The 19,343-nt window shown below is 38.0% G+C and overlaps 1 protein-coding gene across 4 annotated transcripts in view; it reads right to left on the minus strand.

Moving 5' to 3' along the window:
* MIX23 (mitochondrial matrix import factor 23) overlaps positions 1–19,343 on the minus strand; it is a 438,171-nt gene that overhangs the window by 297,390 nt on the left and 121,438 nt on the right. For 2 of the 4 annotated variants that reach the window (XM_044070967.1, XM_044070968.1), the window contains one exon: positions 988–1,113. In XM_044070967.1, coding sequence (XP_043926902.1) covers positions 988–1,113 — 126 coding nt within the window. Of the gene's footprint in view, positions 1–987; positions 1,114–2,579; positions 2,689–19,343 lie in introns of those variants that run through there. The other 2 variants (XM_044070965.1, XM_044070966.1) reach the window with 2 other exon arrangements.

Here is a 19,343-nt window from a genome sequence, read left to right on the forward strand (position 1 = left end):
TAAAAACGGTTTACTATTGTTTGTGCAAATGACATTATCGGCTGCAATGTGCCGAAAAACAGAACGTCGAACGCACAAGCAGTTTTGCAACAGATAGTCGACTCCACTTATGCGAATGCACAACTGCATTAGCATAAGTAGAAATCGACTATCTGCATGGAGATCGCGGTACAGTGGGGAGTGGAAATTCATCCACATCCTCACTGTAGTGCGATCTCGGAGTTGGAATATAAGTAGGGAGGGTGCAGGGGGGCTTGCGCCACTGCAAAAACATGATAGCTGTATAGGAGTTTGACTTACATCAGCTCCTATATGGCTATCACATGGTGGTTTCGACAACAATGCAGAGTCAAATGCGTCGAGCATTGGGTTACACATTGTGAATGGTAGTGATTTGTACTTTTGGTAGTACCATTCGTTTATTTGAACGGAAAATGTTTTTCCGTTTGAATAAACAATAGTAACCACCTAAAAACAGTGTGCTTCAATGATACATACCATAGTTTAAACACAAGCCAAATCACCTACACTCCATAGGTACGTTTCCAGTCAAAATGGAAAAAATCACTTTTCAGGAAAAAAAATTCAGAGAATTTACCATACTTGGGTCTATGCAAGGCATCACCTTTATTATTTGAAAAGTCCACTATCACAGAGCAATCAAAGAAAGCTAAAGCCTAGTAAACCAATACTATATTAAAAAAGAAAACGTTTTAAATTATATTCTGTGAATACAGGACACCGAAGGTATAAGTCATTATAGTACATTTACACATGCAGCCCACTCAAGGGGTTATTCATTCATTTGCTTTTTGGTTTGGCTACATTAAACCAGGAATATACATTACTTTTTTCTGCAGTAAGTAGAAACATGAAAAAAAATGACCCTTTCCACAGAGAGTAGCAACATGAAAAAAACAATAAGTTATACATGCCTTCTAAAATAAGTTATTGTAAGCACTTTTTGAAATATACCCCAGTACTTACAGAATCATACAGATGTTTACATGTTTCAGCAGCATTGACCTTCCTAGTAAAGGAGGCTGTTGGAATTGTAGTGTTTAACTCATGGACAATCCGGTCATCTATCTGCCTCATTACTCTTAATACTTCCTGAAAAACAAAACACATTACTTGAACATCAAGATAGATGCCTACAGCAACATCAACAAGAATATGCTTGTAAAAAGGGAATATGCAGCCTAGTTGATAAAAGAGAGCATCCACAAACAAATTAATATTGCAGTGTTGACAGGTCAACACTTGAACAACGTTTGACAGTAGTTTACTGCCCACTTAGCCACACAGAGCTCTTGAAAAGTGTTCATATTTATATACAGTATATATATATATATATATATATACATATATATATATATATATAAATATATATCTATATATCTATATATATACATATATATATATATATATATATATATATATATATATATATATATATATATCCACACATACACACACACACACACACACACACACACACACACACACACATACATGTATTGACATAATCTACCACTGCACTTTTTACTCTTCAGCATTAGGTTTCCTCCTGCTATGTTTGCCTCAGTTTCTTCCGTTTATATTTATAAATACTCAATCTGTTGTATGTTGCTGTACTTGCCCATGTTGCAACTGAAATTGGTCAATTGTGATTAGTGTTGTACCGTGGTTAACAAATACAACTAACCAACTAACTAAAGTCAGCAGTAGTGTACTTGCATACCATCTGATCTTTTCTCTAACTTGCTCTTGCCTATGAAATTAGGGACCACTCTTCTGAATAATTCATACATTTAGCCTTTACTGTAGTATAGTGTCTCCAGGGGGGGGTACTCTTTAAAAGAAGGTTAGTCATTGCATTTTGGCAATACTCTTGGCTTCCTGTTTTCAGCTGGATAAAATTACACCCTTCCATGCCTCCTCTACCCAATCATAGATCTCCTTCCTGTAAAGACGGGACATTATAGGATTACAATAATTCTTTGTTTGCAAGCAAGAGGAAGCTTCAAAGAATGTGTTGTTTCCCCACGAAGTGACCAAAGGTCTATCATACTCCAAATAATGTATATAAACACATGTACAATACAAACCAGTGTCCAGAGTGGGAAGACCACCAAGAAAAAACAAAGCACTCAGTGCTGCAACTGCAAAAAACTAAGTCAAACGGGCATGGAATGAAGTAGACAGGTAGTAAAACACAGGTTTATTGCTGTAATGAACACAAAGCATAAAATCCAATACAGGTAAAAGGCAGAGCGTGTAAATCCACCACTTCCAATAAAAACACAGAATTGTATCAAACACAGTCAAGCGCTTTCGTCCTGTTCTAGGACTTCTTCAGAACTGTGTAAACTAAAAACCCACCCATATTTATACCAAACAATTAACCAATAACATCACAAAAACCTATTAACCTTATAAATACTTAAGGGTTGAAGAATTCCATTTGAATAAAAGGAAAAATAAATAAGAAAAATAAATATGCTGCATTTATAATTTTTACATAAACACATTTATTTACTATCAAAAAGTATCCTACCAAATCACAACACACTAACCTTGTACTTCAGTTCAGGTTTGATAGATACATTGTCATGAATGCCCGGAATCACCGTGGCATTAAGCCTCAATTTCCATCTCATTTCTGCTCGCCCCAAATTGTTTTTCCAATCCTCCCCTCTCGGGTTGTTATCCGTAACCTCCAAAATACCAAACAGAAAAAAGTGATAGGGATAATTTTTAATATGCCTATATATGGCATTATTTTTGTCATGTTTTTTCACAGCATAAAGATGTTCATAAATCCTCCTCCTGAAAGTTCTTTCTGTCTTGCCCACATAAGAATGTGGACATTCTTGACAAATAGCTATATAAACAAGACCTTTACTTGAACAGGACCCAGTAACTAGTTTTATCTCTCTGTCCCTTGCTTCCAGTAATACTGAGGACCCAACTAAAATATACCTGCAATACTCACATGCCCCACATCTAAAAGTCCCTCTCACATTGTTCCTACATTAACAGGGTGTTCTAACAAACATTTTAAATTATAGTTGGTTTTATAGACAAAAGTTGGTTCTTGTCCTACTACTTCTAGTGTTTCCTCATTCCCTTTAAATAGCACCCAATTCCTCTTGACAATCCCTGATCTTACCACTAGATTCTCCATAAGTTGCTACCATAGATTGTGTATAATCTTTCTTTATTTTAACTTCATTCTCCTTCACTAGTTGGAATCCCAACAACAGTTTATATCCACCACCCCACTCACTTATGACTTGCTCACAAATGGGTAAGATAAAAATAGCTATAATTTAAAATTTTTGTTAGAACACCCTATTAATGTTAGGAACAATGTGAGAGGGTCTTTTAGATGTGGGGCATGTGAGTATTGCAGGTATATTTTAGTTGGGTCCTCAGTATTACTAAACTAAACGGAACGTCTCTTCGAGCATTTAATATAGACCCAGATAGACAAGTGAGGTGAATGCCAAGCAACAAAGCAGCGTGATATCACCATCCAAGTAGGGTCAGATTACCTGGCTGAAAAAGGGATCAGAATGCGGCAAGTCTAAAACATTATTCCCAGATGCATAGTAACAAACCCTACCCAAATGCAACAGCATAATTACTGCACACCCTTATTACCATATCATGCACACACAATGAACATTCATTACCTTGGTGATTACTACAGAAGGTGGGTTAATAAATATTCATAAAGCAAGCCATTTGTAGCACCATCATGATGATTACTATTCTTAATTGACTTTTAAAAGTGACTAGAACACAAGGTTTCCATCAACATTCATTTTCTGACTGAAAAAATTATGAAACTCCATGTCTAGCATTACTGACTGAATGTAACCCTCTGCAATATATATATATATATATATATATATATATATATATATATATATATATATATATATATATATAAACTTAAGATGGGAGGGGAAAAAAAAGGCAAATTCAGAGTTGCTCTGGCAGTTTGTGCTCAACTACAACACTATGTCTGCGCCTGTCTCTCTCTCTCTCTCCGTCTCTCTCTGTGCCTGCCTGCCTGTGTCAGCAACATTACCAGAATAACTAACCAAGCCCAATGCCTTGGATGTAATTGCAGGAATACTGCTTGAAATTCTACCCAGTAACAACCAAAAGATTAAAAGTGTTTTACATAAGTGCATTGCTCTTATGTTTTGTCTTTTTGGTCAAACTGTTTAAGAGAGAGGTTTAAAAGAAAACTAGGTTCGGATTTGCACAGATTCTGATGAAGTTCTGGGTCACGGAATGAAAGCACTTAATCTGTTTGTAATAAATTTTAATTTTCATTACTGATGGTATCTGTAAAGTTTTTTTTAACCTTTTAGTCATTACTGGATAGAATTTCAAGCAGTATTACTGCAATCACATTCCACGGTGTTAGTCTTGCTACTTGGCTTGTTTTTCATCAACGTACGCCTGTGCTTGTGTTGGACTACCAGAATAACTCTCAAAATTTATTTGCTCAATAATGCAGTCAGGTGTATTTGAAACGCGAGGTGGGTGAAGTCTCATCAGTGACTGCTGTATATATTAAAGATATTTAATGAAAGTACATTTTCTAAGTTGTAATGCATTCAGCCATTACACTGCAACAAGGTAAGAAAGACTAGAAAGCAGCAGTTAAAATTAATACAATTTTATGATCTTGGACTACTGTGGCGGAAAAAATGTAAAACTGCATTTTTTATTTTATCTTTTGTTCACTGGGTTAGTCCCACTACCGTTAGTAGTCTCTTAAGGGGAAACTAGAGGTAACAGTTCTACTCAAAGGGTAAATTTGGCCAGGCTATTGGGGAGTATCCCCTTCAGTTTTCAAAATGTGCCATGGGATCTTTTACAGCCACCAAAGCTACCACCAACTCAAGCAGATAAATCTTGTTTTACAACTCATACAAAGTACGGCACAATCAGGAGTGTAGCACCCTCATAACACAGACCAACTAAAGTCTCAGTCACTATACTCCGTATTGTATAGACTTAGGGGAGATTTATACCTGGCCTACACAGCAATCTAAGACCCAAACCTAATGAACTTGCTACATATCCATAAATCCAATGAGACTAGGGATACCTGTTCCAGGGACCTAAATATGGACTGCAACTTAAATTGGACATGCTGGAGGGATAGATTTATCTCCCAGCGACTGACACTTCTTTGGAACAAGCTACCAATTCGTGTGAAACATAGCACTTCTACTATGACACTGTTCAAGAGGAACCTGGACGAGTGGATGAGACACCGCAAATTCTTACTGGGGATAGTGCCCGCAACCCTCCTGGACATGGGCAGTCATTACTAAATGCAATCATGAGTACTGACTAACATTTCATTGGTATTACACTGGGATGAAACAGCTAGGCTTAAAATGACCTCCGGGTCGATAGCCTAGTAATCTCCTATAAACCTATGATAATGTCACACTGCAGTATCAGCAGTCTAATCACCTGGAGTGGGAACAGAACTCAACATTCTAGTCTTCTACCACCAAAGGCAAGTGTGCTACCTGTTCTACCACTGACACAGCTTTTAATCAAATTTCATGTATTGGTAAATCAATAAGTTCAATGTTTTTATAGAAGTGGACGTGTACAATAATATCCCAAGACTAAGCTACAGACAAGTTTTTATTTATTTTTAAACAAGATTGAAAAATAAGACAAAATGTTGAAAATAATGTGAAAATTGTAGTTCTTCCTTGGGATTGTAAATTCATTCACTTCTGCCCTCATTAGGGAATGCTTTCATTTGGAGACAAGAATTCTACAAGTGCAAGTACTTAAAGACGGATCTGAACAGTGCTTTCTGAGAGAAATCTACAAATATTCTGTCACGCATTTCCAAATAAAATTTATTGAAAAAAAATGAGTGTATTTATTTATTGCTAACTGCTTTTACTCTGAGTTGTGCAGTCTGCATAAGCAAGCAGATAATCACAAGCAACAACAGGGCTAGCCACCAGGCAGTTTGAACACTGGTTCTAGGTGGTATTCATTGCTGGTTTAACACCACTACCTCATTTATAAAACAAGAAAAACAGGGCTGATGGCAAGTTGTTCAGACGCATCACCAAGTGAAATGTACAAGGTACACTAATTAACATTTATCACGTACATTTGTTGCAAGTTAAAAGGAGAAGGGGGATTTTGAAAATCTGTTTTTTTTTTTTTTTTTTTTTTTTTTTTAAAGTGCAGGAAGTCTTGAAAAATATGACACTGATTCAAATGAAGGTGAGAAGCAGCAGCAACATATGACCGACACCAGCCTGCCAGACAGTAATGTGGGCAGGTTAGCTAGAAATTGGAAATATACATTCAAAAGAACGGTCACACATAATAGGTGGGGGCAATAGCTTTTTATCAAAATGGCTACTCTGTCAGTAATAACATAGAATGTTAACAGTATTATAGGTCTAGGCAAAAGCAAACAGTATTTAAATATATTAAGTGTAGGGTGCAAATAGGTGTTTACTAGGCTAACGACTACAAGGGCCTTTTAAGCCTAGCCATGCATCCCAAATCTCGAACAAGTTTTGATAACCTTGAAAAGTGTAAGCATGGGCCTGGAAGATGAACCATTTACAGGTTACCTGTAAAAAATAGATTTAAAGGAAACGCATCTGGACAGAAATGAACATGGGAATCTGACAAAATATCAAGAACAAAGGAAAAGTTGGAGTAATTAAATACTGTGTTAGATGTGCTCCAACAGTAATAGAAAAAAAAAAAAAAACAATACTCGTAAATTTGTGGTAGTTAGGGGTTATTGGCAAGGGACCTATCATGTACTGATATTTCACCTAAAAATATTATGGAGGTCAAAATAATTTTGGGATAAATTAGCTTTCAGCAGGGATTATTATTTATGAGGGAGGACTGAAACCTGATCTGCAACAGTGAAGATCTACAGGGGGACAGAGAAAGAAAAGTATAAAACAAAAGCAGGTATTTTCTAAAAAAAAAAAATATGAGAATATTTGGAATGGAAGATGTGAATTCAGTAGCAGGAACTCCAACAAAAATTTACAAATTTTTCCCCAGCTTAGAGTTAACTGGCTAGACTAGACAAATTAAAATATTTCACAGGAGCGTGTGCATTTAACTGAAAGCTTTGAGACTCATCCAATAACTATTTCAGCTCATGCACCAATAAAAACTAAGATAAATGTGCAGGACAAGAAAGTAAAAATGTGACTGGCACTTTCCTACTTAACTGTTAAAAAGAGAAGTATTTAATAAATCTGTTGTGAAAATTATTTGAAAGTTATCATGGAAGAAGGCTAACCAGTCAGTGGAATAAAAATGAAAATGGAATTTAAAAACATGGTGGAGATAAGAAAAAGAGATACGAGAAAGTAGTAATATGATTATTTGGAGGATTGTCAAATGATAAAGTATTGCAGAATAAGGAGTATTTCACAGATTAAGAAAAGCAACTATAGAATGCAAAGGGCAAAATAAAGGAGTAGCTGGACAATATGCATGGGTTTGGAGAGACAGCAAAAAAAAAAAAAACTCTTTGTGCAGTGACTAGGCAACAGAAAGAACAAAAGGTTTTTGCCAAACTTAGGGAGCCTGTACAAGAAGGAATCCAGAGGTCTTACTGAGATATTAAAAATATTTCAGAAATTGCATGAAAATTTGTATAACGCAGTGGAATGGGGAAACCAAGAAAATGCACAGATGACGTACTTAAGACTTAAAGATCATGTGCAATGTTTTTCTCTTTGCCATTGTTTTTCAGTACATATGCCCTTCATCATGTTAAGTGGGCTTTCTGGTGCTAAAATAAGTCTTTTACTTTAGTTACTTCAGTGGAACTGTATTTACTAAGTGTGATAAAACTGTTTATGTTTTTGTATGTTGAACAGCTGCCCAATTATTTCCTGAATTTGTATCATCTTGTCTCATTTTCTAATGAAATATATTATGCAGATGTTTTCTGTACACTGTTGCTGATTTCAGTACAAAGTGACACAGAATGCAACACAATCTCACACATTTCAACCTGCAGACTTAGAAAACAGGAACAAAAGGCCCTTGAAAAGTAGGTATATCCGGTAAAAAATATGGACATGTAAGTGGCATAAAACCTGAATACTAAATAGAATGTAACATTCCCCGTTTATAGTATTAATGTAAGACGCCACTCAGAAACACGTTTAAAAAACAAAGTGCGACAAAAATGATGAAAAAGTATAAATCTTATCACAGAGGCAGTATAAAATCTGTAGAATTTAATCAGTCCAGCTATCCCTTGTTACATGTGTTGGTCCCTCTAGGCTAGTAGCCTCTTTTCAAAGGAGACCTAAGGTGGTATGGATACTAATAATGAACTATACTGCAAAATTCTACCACAAAAGTTGATTTATTTTTTCTTCAAAAAAAGGGAGATGCAATATGTGCCCTCTTTCTTTAAATTATTGTTGCCGCTAGTATGTTGGCCATCCAGTATGGTTTTCTGTGTACTAGACAACTTCAAAAATCTTATGTGATGAGGGAGGATCAGAAAATACTAAGAAGGGCTACATCAAGCCAGAAAACCTAAAAACAGCGACATCCTGGCAGGGGGACATCAGGCCTGAAAATAGGAAAGTTCCTCCTAAACTGACAGATCTGCAGTCAGAAAGACAGTTCAATAAATAAAGGATCACAGCAATTCACTGTGATTTTTAAATGTATATTAGTTAGATATAGGCTGCAATATTTATCCTCTATTGTATTAACTTCAAACAACTTCTTTTAATGTATTATTTATTTCATCATCTTATGGCTGTTCCCATTAGGGGTCGCCACAGCAGATCAGCCATTTCCATTTCTTCCTGTCCTCTGCATCATGCTCCGTCACACCAACCACTTGCATGTCCTCTCTCACCACATCCATAAACCTTATCTTAGGCCTTCCTCTTTTCCTGTTACCTGGTAGCTTCATACGTAGCATCTTTTTCCCCAATATACTCAGCATCCCTCCTCAGCACATGCATCCGTCACTCCCACCGCAGACTTCACCGCTGTCACACTACCCTCGTACATATCCTGTACCACTCTTGCATACTTCTCTGACACTCCCGACTTCCTCATACAATACCACAACTCCTCTCGAGGCACCCTGTCATATGCTTTCTCTAAGTCTACAAAAACACAATGCAACTCCTTCTGACCTTCTCTGTACTTCTCCATCAACACTCTCAGAGCAAACATCGCATCTGTAGTGCTCTTTCCCGGCGTGAGACCATACTGCTGATCACTAATCATCATGATCCTTCTTAACCTAGCTTCCACTACTCTTTCCCATAACTTCATGCTGTGACTGATCAATTTAATCCCTCTGTAGTTACTACAGCTCTGCACATCACCCTTATTCTTAAAAATCGGTACAAAAACACTTTCTCCATTCCTCAGGCATCCTCTCACTTTCCAAGATTTCATTAAACAATCTGGTTAAAAACTCCACTGCCATTTCACCTAAACACCTCCATGCTTCCACAGGTATGTCATCTGGACCAACAGCCTTTCCATTCTTAATCCTCTTCATAGCTATCCTTCCTTCCTCCTTGCTAATCCATTGCACTTCATGATTCACTATCCCCACATCATCCAACCTTCTCTCCCTCTCATTCTCTTCATTCATCAACCCCTCAAAGTACTCTTTCCATCTGTTCAACACACTCCTCACTTGTATGTTTCCCTCATTATCCTTTATCACCTTTACCTGCTGCACATCTTTCCTAGCTTGGTCCCTCTGTCTAGCCAATCAGTACAGGTCCTTTTCTTCCTCCTTAATGTCCAACCTTTCATACAACTCTTCATATGCCTTATCCTTAGCCACCTCTTTGCCATGCACCTCATCTCCTTATAATCCTGTCTACTTTCTTCATCTCTCTGACAATCCCACTTCTTTGCCAACCTCTTTCTCTGTATACTCTCCTGTACTTCCTCATTCCACCACGTCTCCTTGTCGTCCCTCCTCTGTCCAGATGTTATACCAAGCACCTTTCTAGCAGTCTCCCTTACTAGCTCAGCTGTAGTTACCCAGCTATTTGGTAACTCTTCACTGCCACACAGTGCCCGTCTTAACTCTTCCTGAACTCCACCTCACAATTACCGTTTTTCAATTTCCACCATTTGAGATCCTTGGTTTTGCCCTCACACTCCTCCTCCTCTTCTTGATCAACGTCATCCTACAAACCACCATCCTATGCTGCCTAACTATACTTTCCCCGGGCACCACTTTACAGTCTCCAATCTCATTCAAACTGGCCCTCCTACATAAGATAGAATCCACCTGTGTGCATCGTCCTCCACTCTTTTATGTCACCCTATGCGCCTCCCTCTTGTTAAAATACGTATTCACCACAGCCATGTCCATCCTTTTCACAAAATCCACTACCATCTGACCTTCTGCAATCCTTTGCTTAACACCATACCTACCCATCACTTCCCCATCCCCTTTGTTCCTTCACCAACATGCCCACTGAAATATGCTCCAATCACCACTCTCTCACCCTTGGGTACAGTCATCTCCACTTCATCCAACTCACTCCAAAAAACGCTTCTTTCTCATCCATCGCACACCCAACTTGTGGAGCATATACACTAACATTATTCATCATTACACCATAAATTTCCAGCTTCATAAACATCACTCTATCCGACATTCTTTTCACCTCCAAAACACTCTTAGCATACTGTTCCTTCAGGATAACTCCTATGCCATTTCTCCTCCCATCCACACCACGATAAAACAATTTGTTCCTTCAGGATAACTCCTACGCCATTTCTCCTCCCATCCACACCATGATAAAACAATTTGAATCCACTTCCGATACACCTAACCTTACTCCCCTTCCATCTGGTCTCTTGCGCATACAATATACCAACCTTCCTTCTGTCCATCATATCGGCTAGCTCTCTCTCTATACCAGTCAAACTGCCAACATTCAAATTTCCAACCCTCACTACCACAGTCCTAGCCTTGCTCCTCTCTTCCTGCCTTCGGCCATGCCTTCCCCCTCTTCTCTTCCTTTGGCCAACAGTAGCCCAATTTCCGCCGGCACCCTGTTGGCTAACAGTACTGGTGGCGGTCACTGTAGGCCTCGACCGATCCGGTATGTAAATATTTACTGCTGTCCGCATGAATGACTTGGCAAATGTATTATTTATTTACATTTAATTACCGGTAAATTCCAACTGTACACAGTTCCTTTTTCAGTGGAGGCCTGGGGAGAAAAGCCCCAGAGAACAATAAATGAGCAGAAAAGTGCATGAAGAACAATTGCATATACATACAATAGCAAATAATACACACTGCAGCAAACATTAGCTATACGTACAATACGAAACATAGTAATGAACAGATATACCAATATCTAGAGGCTAGGAATAAAGGTAGGATGTATATATAGATAGTACTAGGCTCAAACAGATACTGTTCTAAACTCATATACCTAAATCTTGTATACAAATATTGCACTAAACTCAAGCAGATATAAAGCAGAAGCTCCACATGAAGGTGGAACAAGCTAGAAGGACTAATGGGATAAAAGGGGAAGATAGAGGAGTAAGAGGGGAGACCGAGTAGTATATGTGGTAGTGAGAGGAAGCTAGTTGCAAGTCAGCTGGATATGTATTTGGAGTGGAGATGAAGTGAGACAGTTAAACATGTTATGACAGGTCTGAGAGATTGAGTGAGGAGGGAAGGGGAGGGTAAAGGGTGAGCCAGAGCCTGCAGAGGAAGGAATGCAGTGATCAGATGGTGTGAGGCATGGTGGCTAGGGGAGGAGAGAGGAAGGGGAGGTTAAAGGAGGGTTACTAGTCGGGATTGGTGCATGGGCATAACCAGAGACTTTTTAAGTGAGTTTTTAGTGCAGTCTTGAAGGCAGTGTGGTTATGGGGGGTTGTTCCATAATCTGGATATGACACAGGAGAATACTGCTTCTCCTGCCAAGTTCTTGGGTTTGGTCACTAGAAGTAGATTTTTGTTACTGGAGCACAGAGGTCTAGTGAAGCAGTAGGGCTGGAGAAGGTTTTGAAGGGATGGGAATTTAAGAGGATGGCTTACTAACTTGTGGGCAAGGGAGAGTTGATTCAGGTGAAGAAGTTGTGGGAGTTCAAGCCAGTCAAGTTCTCTAAGTGAGATAGAGTGGTGGCTGCGATAAGATGCACCAGTGGCAAACTTAGCAATTTTATTGTAGCAAGCCTTGAGCTTGTTTAGGTCTGTTTGTCTAAGGTAGGTAAGTATAGGAGAGGCGTAGAGTAAAGTGGAGATTAGGTGGGAATTGGCAGCAGAAATTCAGGCTGTCTTGGTGAGGAATTGTTTCTGTACAATGCACCTAGTTTTCTGTGAACCTTTTTTTATGGTAAGAGAAATGTGAATGTCAAATCTGAGATGGTTATCAATCTCAACACCAAGTAGTTTGCTGTGTTCTGTTGGGGAGATGACAGTATTGTCTTTGGCTAGAATATTAAAGTGAGGGATAATTGGGTTAGATTTAGTAGGTTGGAAGAGGAGTTTAGTCTTGCTCGGGTTGAGTAATAACTGGGCATTATATAGTCAGTTTTCTACAGATGAAAAGGCTTCCTGTGTGATCTTGTGAAGTTCAGAATATTTGGGGCTGAGCAGATGATGGTGGAGCTATCTGCATGCCTTACAAAAAAGAGAAGCATGCTTGCTGGCTCTGAATATATCACTGGTGAAGAGTGAGAATAGTAGGGGACCAAGGATGGAGCCTTGGGGAACACAGTGTTACAGGAAGTCGAGGAGATGGGTCATTATGCCAGACAACCAATTGGTTTCACAGCTATCTAACTGGCTGCCAGCAATCAGTAGCTGACTGGGAACAGAGATTAGAAGTTTGTGTAAGACCATGTCAAAAGCCTTGGATAGATTCAGAAATATAGCAGAGGAAAACAGACCATTATTTTTATGATGAAGGATAGCATTAGTGAAAGAGAGGCAAGGCAGTAATAGTGCTGTGGTATGGCCTGAAGCCATGCTGGGTGCTGGAGAGGAGGTTATTAGCTAAGATGTAGCTTAAGACTTGAGAATGGACGCATTTCTCAGGTATCTTGGAAAGTGGAGAAAGGATGGCTATGACACGGTAATTGGAAAGTTCAGTGGAGGAGCCACCTTCATGGAGGGGAATGATGTGGGATATTTTCCAGAGTGTGGGGACATAGCTTTCTGATAAGGACCGATTAATTAAGATAGAGACTGGATAAGGTAGGGCTTCTGCTGCTATTTTTAGGTATTCAGAGGGGAGATGGTCAGCTGCAAGTTTTGTAGGCTTAAGTTTCAATAGAAGTTTTTTTTATATAGGAGGTAGGCACTGATGAAAAAGAAGAGACTGTGGGCAGAGTATTTGGTTTTGATGTAGGATGGGTGGGTAAAAGGTTGTGTTGTTTATTCAAAGACAGAAAGGTTTCAGTAAAGTGTTTATTAAATGAGTCAGGAATACTGCTGGAGGAAGGGGGTGTGGTAGGTGGGGGAGTGCCTACTTTACCTGGGTGGAGAATGGAGTTTATTGTGGACCAGAACTGCTTAGGGTTGTGATGGGAGGAGTTTAGGGCAGACTGATAATATTGGGCTTTATCTTCTTTTACTTGCTTTTTTACGTTGTTGTGCAACTCTAGGAATGACTGTCTAGAGGAAGGTTTTTTTGTTAAGCGCCAGTGCTCTCAGGCCTCATCTCTGATTTTCATTAGTGCCCTGGTGCTTTTTTGTAGCCAAGGGGAGTACTGTGTTTTGATTCTGGCATTTCTTATGGGGGCATGTGTGTTTAGGATGTTTAGGAAGGTGCTACTGAAGAAATGGATGGCTTCATCCAGACTGAGGTAGTTTAGTGGTGTCCAAATCACATTTTTGGAAGGGATGAGATAAAGGAGAGAGGGTTAAAGTTTACCCTTTTTCGAATTTGCCTACAAATAATGGGTTTAGCACAATTTAAGTGGTATCTAAGAAGGAATGTTGGAGTGTGGTCACTGAGGCTATCTGGTAAACAGCCGCTAAGTATGAGTGAGGGTCTTTATTGACCAATATCCAGTCGAGAGTAGTATGTTTGTTAGAGTTTATTTATTTGGGTAAGTAACTGTATTAGTTGAGAGGTTTAGGTGCTGGGATGGATGATTGTTACTACAAGATAACCAGTTGATATTAATATCATTTAGGATTATGGTTTTCTGGAGTAGGGAATGGTTAAACCCAGTTCAACAGGTTTTCCAGGGGTGGCATGTTTTGACCAGGTGGGAAGTAGCATCCTATGATGTTGATTGTTTTATTTGGGTTTAGTTTGAGGATGGCGTATAGGATTTCTTTATTTCCAATGTGGGGGCCGATGTGTTTAGGATCTGGATGTTGAGGTGGTGTTTAAACATTAGAGCCACACCACTCCCTTTCTTAGATTGTCTATCTGCTCGAAGAATGTTATAACCTGTTGGGAGTATTTCCTCACTTTTGATGTGAGGTTTGAGACAGGTTTCAGTTAGGATATGAATATCAGAATAGTTTAAGGCTATTATTGGCATTTAGGTCATAGGTTTTATTAGTTATACTTCTGATATTTAGACACATGAACAGAAGGTCAGATGGCTTTCTGTTGTATGTTAGTTGTGAGAAACAGCAGCTATTAGGCAGATTTTTAGGTGAGGAGTTGGTAATGGTAGGACCAGGGTTAGGGTGGATATCAACACTGAGGGCCAATTTAGATAGGGCAGTAAACGTAAGTTTTATAAATCTGGTAATTAACCTGTCATATTTTAGAGATATATTTTGTTTGAATGCAACAGGTGACTGGTAGTATGGTGGGTGTATTGGGATACAGACTGCTATGGTACGATAAGCGTAATTAGTAGGTGGGTGATGGACAGAAGTGAGAGTAAGGGTGCAGTGGTAGTAGTGGAAGAGTGCAGGTAAGGAGTGTAAGCACATCAGGTAGTAGCATAACTGTGTCAGATGAGCAGTTAGATTGGAAATGGGTGGGGTACTGTTGGTGGCAGAGGAGATAGGTTACTAGCATTGTTCTGATTGGCTTCTCGTTACTGGGAGGGGTTAGGGCCTAGAATAAATCTAGATGTAGTGGAGGCGGGTGGGATTAGGGGGTAGGGTGGGGTACAAAGTGAGCCCATGCTCCTTGTGTCCTGATGGGAGACTAGTAATTCTAAAACTAAGGAATTTAATTTCGGTATGTATCCTAAATTACATTCCACACTTTTTGTATGAACTGTGAAAATATTGTTACCCGGTCAGTTTTAATCAGTGCACTAGCTGGTAGCCAATACAAATACAATATACATGAGTATGGCTGGGGTTCTGATAATGACCAACTTGTGTGTTTGAGATGGATATGCGAATCTTAGCATCCATGTCATATACACATAATAAAAGATTACGACCTGCAATCAAATCATATTTTTTGTAGTCCACAGAGCTTTATCTGCTCCATGTGCTACCAGTTATAGGGAAAAGAGAAACGTAAGAGTCTAGTGTTTTTTTTTTTTTTTTTTAACCAGCTTTGAAAGTTTTTAAAGTACTTAGCACTGCTGAACAGAGAGCAGCACACCTCTCAATTACTTTGATTAAGAATTCTGGACAAATCCAAAAATAATGGGAGGGACAAAGGATCAAATCAGAGATAGTTTTTAAATATTGTCTAAGGTTTTGCATCTTCTGAATAATAAAAGTTATGAAAACTGATATCTGGCATTATTTTTTTTTTAACCAGGGATAGGGCAAACGTACGAGGCAAAAATCGGGGACAGATGAAAGATATGGACAGCATGTAAAACAGTCTTCCTCTGTAGAATTAGTGACTTTAAAAGCGGTTAGACACTTCAGTATAATACACTTAAGTATGACAAAAAGAAATTCTAACAGACTTCAAAAGTAGTTTAACCTTCTGCTGCAGCTCATTGCTGGTCAGCACTGTCCATTGTTAGTTAAGTCTTAGCAGGACTTGGATCCCATCAACAAGCTTTTGCTATGCACCCCTAAGTGCAGTTAAGCTTGGATTTTGCACTGGGGAAGGTCAAGTTTTCTTTTTCTCAATTTCAGAGAGTAGTGTAATCATGGCCATAATGCAGTACAAATAAAATCCTAGTAAAAAGTCTATTGCACTTGGTATTCAGTGTAATAACACAAATGTCACACTACATTAAACAGCTGTCTATAGCACTAAAGTAAACAGTAGTCAAGTATGGAATTATCACTTTACTGCTTCTTCATCTTCACAAATGTGCAAATCATTCCAAATGTTTTCTTTCCAGAACTAAATCCTTGGCAGAATAACATACAAACCCACCGTACATATTACTCAGGTGATTTGCACATCCCTAGTTTTCACCCCAAAATTGATCAATCCATTGACAGACAATTTCCTATTACAGTTTTCCTTCTGTTTTGGTATACAGTATGCCACTTCACTAGGAATCTTATCCTGTGCCATCTTACTTTCGTTACCTTCCACTTAAATATAGCGGCGTTTATTTATCGATTTCCTGTCTCTAACAGAGTAACTGACTGTGATCCATTCTGGTTACTTCATAATAAAATATGCAACAGACTAGAGCCTACCCAATGCAAACTATTCTCCCATCTACCGCATCATCAGAAGGTGGGTTGGACGATGTGGAATCTGGAAGTAAATGGACAGCTGCTCAGGACACAAAATGAAACAAGTTTACTAAACTTAATAAATATAGGTCCACTGAAGTAACTAAAGTAAAAACTATGCATTTAGAATCAGAAGGCTCACTTTACAAGATGAGGGTGTATTCATACCAAAAAGAACTGGTAAAAAATGTTTGCACATGATCTTTAACTATGCCAAGGTTACAAAAAAGGCTCAAGAATTAATAGCCAAAATAGGAAGGGATGAAATAAAAATGGTGATGTGCAATTAATGAACAGGGTAGTCACTGAGAAGATAGTCCTATGGAAGTTAGAAGGGAAGAAAGTGATAAATACCTAGAAGATGTTTAACAATATTTAAGAGGGGTGAGGTACTGCGTCTTGGAAGAAAGCTCTAGTTAATTACCCAAAGAGGGTGAGGACCCTTCAGACCCAAGTTCACATAAACCAATTTCAATTTTAAACCATAATTATAAAATGTTTATGTCTATACTATATATGAGAATGACAAAGGTGTTGCCAAAAGTGATACATATGGATCAAAGTAGTCTTATGGAGGGAAAACAAACATTTGAGAATATTAATGGTCTATGATGATCCAAATTGAAGCAGACAGTAAGAAAACACTGCTATTGTTGGTGGGTCTTTATGAAGAAAAAGCATTCAGTAGAGTAAGGTGGGATTTACAAGTAGGACAATAGTAGCATATGTGTTCCTTAATAGAATCAGTTAATAAGGAGTATATAAGAAGGATGAAAGGAAAAAAATTAAGGTGGTGAAGTTTCTCACAGCCATAGAGATCCAGACAGGGTTGTTACCTTTCCACTAACTGCTTTACACTTAGATCCACTACGCAAAATAAAATAAGGGGGACACAAATTCATGAATATAACTACTATAATAATCAAGTAAAGCTAGCTTTATTTGCAGATATTTTATACTTGATAAATTTGGAAAATGACAATCTGGTATTCTGAAACAGAGTTAGCTTCAAGTCTTTTTGGTATGGACTACAGCGATAAATTACCTACTTACACATGAACTGGTTAAAAGAAACATCAATATTTATATTGATAATATACAAGATTATATAAAAGGACTTAGGCTTATGGATAAAAAAGATTCCATTATGGCAGCCAAGAATATTTGGGAAGAAACAAAAAAAAGGATAATACAAAAACTGCAAGCCAGAAGGTCCTGATTATGGAAATGGATAGTAACATACAAGCAGCGAAGAGGTTTTTAATCTCTTTAGTTTTATATATGGGTCAGGTGTATTTTTATGAATCACAGGAGATTGTGTAAAATAATTAATAAAAGGACAAATGAAGTGGAATAAGTTGATTTCCACATAGAATAAGGTGGTTTACAATTACCTGATTTGAAGGGATACTTTAGCACTACGTAGTTAAAGTTCATATACTTAACATAAGCAGGTGGTTATAAATTAAAACGGAAGAGATGATGAAATGGGAGTAGTTCAAGAAATAAGGAAACAGTATGCAGGCACTTGGGAATAACCATCGTATAGCACATTAGAATAATTTCTGCTACTTTATGAATACAAGAACTAAGCCAACATAAGAATATAAAGAGAAGACAGTCAATAAGGATGATTGTAAGTAAGGGTATAAACAATATGTAAGAGTGGTCTAGAATTTACTGCAGAAAATTGGGAAAGGAAGAAAAAAATCACAAACCAAACGAAAAAAAAGCAGGAAAAACCAACAGCTTCAGACCAGTACTTTCAGACGAATACTTTCAACAACCTCGGACAAAGTTCTTTAACGTTGAAACAGTTTAATGTAAAAACTTTCATGTTTTCTTCACTCTGAATAGAATAACTTCTTCAGAAAACAAACAGCGGCTACACAGTAACCGCTGAATTTAAAAACTGTTACATAAAATCATGTGATAATAACAGCCAATCATTTAAAGACAAAGCGATACAAAAAACTTCGTTCCAAGATGGAATGCAATACAAAAATAAAATAAGCGTACAATCTCTAACATTTGAATGTTAAAATATTTAGATATTTAAAAAATTAAATATCCAAATATTACCATAACCAGCTCATATCCATAATATTCTAATACCCATGGTGAAACAGAAATATTTTAATGATAACTATACTATACCAGCAATTGCTATAGAAACCAGCAAAACTTTGAGATCAGTAACCAGTCATCAAAAAAAAAATATAGGTAGATACATAAGTAAGTAAATGTAAACTAACAACTCTCAGATATATCTAACTTATTAAATTCGTTGTCTCAGCGTATTGACAATATTTCTTCTCGTCTTGACTCGGTTGATAAGCGACGAAGTGAAGAGCATGTCACTAATAACTGCCTTAATGGGCTGAATCATCAGAATGCATGCTCTCAAAACCTTTCCAGCTCAACATCAATTCACGAACTTGGATTGCAGGTTACTGTCAGTTCGATACCACCAGTTCAACAACCCTGTATGAACATCAACCTCCCAGTAACTTTAGAAACAGGCAACCCGGGTACTAACGAGCTTATTGGTGTTCCATCATTTCTTGATTGAGTGAATGATACAGCCAAACTACCTTTTGGGCTCACTAACAACCAGGAACAACCGGCTCTTAATACCACTTTGTCACCAGTGAGGATGCATACAATAGTTGAT

Source organism: Protopterus annectens, chromosome 5.part0, assembly GCF_019279795.1.
Source record: "Protopterus annectens isolate FY-2018-M chromosome 5.part0, PAN1.0, whole genome shotgun sequence".
NCBI lineage: Eukaryota > Metazoa > Chordata > Ceratodontiformes > Protopteridae > Protopterus > Protopterus annectens.